Source organism: Apaloderma vittatum, unplaced genomic scaffold (assembly GCF_000703405.1).
Source record: "Apaloderma vittatum isolate BGI_N311 unplaced genomic scaffold, ASM70340v1 scaffold26305, whole genome shotgun sequence".
Classification (NCBI taxonomy): Eukaryota; Metazoa; Chordata; class Aves; order Trogoniformes; family Trogonidae; genus Apaloderma; species Apaloderma vittatum.
Window position 1 is genome coordinate 1178 of NW_009716893.1, and position 2406 is coordinate 3583.

Consider the following 2406-nt stretch of genomic DNA (forward strand, 5'->3'; position numbering starts at 1 on the left):
AGAACAAGGGTGTTTGGCTGGGGGGCAGCTGGGATTTTCTGTCATTTTTTTCTTGTTCTTTTTTTTTTTTTTGGAAATGGAGAAGACAACACGTCACCACCTTTGAAGCGCTTGATTCCCTCTTGCTGAAAGGAGCGAAGCGCAGCTCAGGCAGCGCTTGGCAAGGGTGGCTGGTGAGTCGCTGCCGACAAACCTGCTCTTCTCGGGGAGGGAGTGGGTTTGATGTTTGTTCTTTCCTGAGCTCTGGGCTGCTGGTGGCGTTTCAACTTTTGCTCAGTTCTTTTTGGTCTTGGGGGTGTCATATTTTCTCTTGCTCGAGTACCACAGCAGCAGCGGGATCCCGATGGAGGGCAGAGTCATCACGCCGAAAGCTGCCCAGTCCAGCTGAAAGGAGAAATGGTTAGAAAGGAAATCAAAGCAAATCATACGCAGACGAGTCTCAAAGCCAGCAGATCTACTCTCAAAGCTTCTGGCTCAAATCCCACAGGGCCAGCTCCTTCACAGAGGGCACCGGGACAAAAACCCTTTGTTTTTTCTGTGGCGCTCTTCTGGGCAACTGATCTGGACTAAGCACGATCCACGCTGGAGCTTTCCAGGTGACCGAGGCTAAAAGCCTCTGGGCTGGGTTGCCAAGTTGCAACTGAAAGGTACTTACGAAATGCGGGGAGAACCTCCTGTCAAACTCCCGCTGAGCCAAGATTCCTCCCTGGCCAGGAGCACTAGTGAAACCAACCTGAAAAAGGCAGAGGGGAAGGACTATTTGCCACGTTTTCTTCTCACACTAGAGCCCGTGCAGGGTCAAAATGCGCAGGGACAGGCATCACCCCCCGACAGGCGGCTCCAAGAGCACAGTCAGGAGCGTCTGCTCTCCGATTTGGGGAAGGATCCTACAAACAGTCAACTCACCACAACCTGTCCGCCCTCCTGCGCCAGGTACGTGATGGTAGCGGAGGTGAAGTTGAAGTAACCAGCTTTGAGAGGCCGCAGAACCACGGTGTGCGACACGTTGCTCGCTCTGAGAGCCGTAAGTTAAGGGTAATGGTCGTGTCTTATCAAAGGAAGGAAAACGAGGAGCTGTGTGCAAGGAACTTCTTGTTTTGTTTTTTCACACAGGACCTTCAGGGAGAACAGAAGTCGCATTCAGTGCCCTGCCTGGGGTCTGGCACGCTGGGATTTCAGGGACAATGAACGAAGACAGGGGCGCTACAGGAAGTTAACAGGGTAAGGAATGGGGTAAAAAGAATTTTCATGTGAAAAGATACGGAGCGATCCTGTCCCATTTGACGTTGAGCATCCCAGAGACGATGCCAAAATCTTCGGGGGGGAAAGAATCATCCGAGAGCTCCACATCTAAAGCAGCACTAAACAAAGAAAGAGAGGAGAAAAGAGTCTTAAACTTATTCTACTCACGGGGGACTGCGTCAGAGGGATGACAGTTCCATGCTGGAAGAACTGGGTTTTGAAACATAGAAAGTCGCCAATAAAAGAGGGAGAGGAGACTCAAGCTGTCTCACAGTGAGACTGCTGAAAGAGGAAGAAAAAGCTGAGAGAATTGCAAAGAAGGCGGGAAAACAGATGTGAAAAAGAGCTCCCGAAGCCAAGAAGGGGAGGCTGCGTGCACAGCAAGCTCGGCGTCACACGACACAAAAGAAATGACGCCACAGGGGAGCAACAGCGGGAGCAGCCCCGAGGGGAAAGCAGGGACCACGGAACGCAGGGATGACCGAACAAGAAATAAAAAGGGCAAATTGCAGGGTCAAACCTTCAAGCAGTGCTGGTAGGCTCTGAGTTAGAAGAAGTAAAGGCAACAGCACATCACGGAGCCTAGAAACAGCCCCACGCCCTCACAGGCACACGCACACACACTCATGGGTACTCCCGGTCCGTGTTAGAAGCCTGGGCAAGGCTTACCTGGAGCCAACGTTGTAGATGTTGTACTGCAACGTCAAGTCCTTGCCCTCCACGGCGTATCTGTTCAACAGAGATTTGGAGGCGAGGAGCCTGGCGCCTTCCTCACAGCGAGCCACGTAAACCAGGGCAAACCCAGCCAGGATCAGGAGCTTCATCTAGAAGCAAAAGGAAAGGGAACGTCGTTGGTAACAACCGTGAAAAAGAACGTGACAAGGACAGCTAAACAGGATGACTCGGCCACTCGTGTATGGCGAGACGTGAAGAGCTGTACAAGCAATGCTGGATTCGCAGGAGCTGGCAGAAAGTTACCCCGGCTCCACACAAGCCTGTGACTGCCCCTGAAATCCCTGCCCGCTCCCCTGCAGGGCTGTGAGGAGCGACACAGCAGCGTCCCAGGTCAGCAGGCGGGGAAGAAAAGGGAAGAGTTTTCTCCTTCTGAAAGGCCCAGCAAGCGTCACTCCCTTTTATCACATCTGGGTAACTGGCAAAGGTCTC

General features: G+C 52.6%; 1 protein-coding gene across 1 annotated transcript; it reads right to left on the reverse strand.

Moving 5' to 3' along the window:
- Window positions 1-224: 224 nt before the first annotated feature.
- SSR2 (signal sequence receptor, beta (translocon-associated protein beta)) lies at window positions 225-2067 on the reverse strand. The gene is made up of 5 exons (XM_009869712.1): window positions 1912-2067; window positions 1263-1361; window positions 907-1015; window positions 656-733; window positions 225-384 (listed from the first exon to the last, which is right to left on the reverse strand). Exons 1-5 carry the CDS (start codon window positions 2064-2066, stop codon window positions 274-276), a joined length of 552 nt encoding a protein of 183 aa, XP_009868014.1. The 5' UTR covers window position 2067; the 3' UTR covers window positions 225-273.
- Between the last annotated feature and the right edge of the window lie 339 nt (window positions 2068-2406).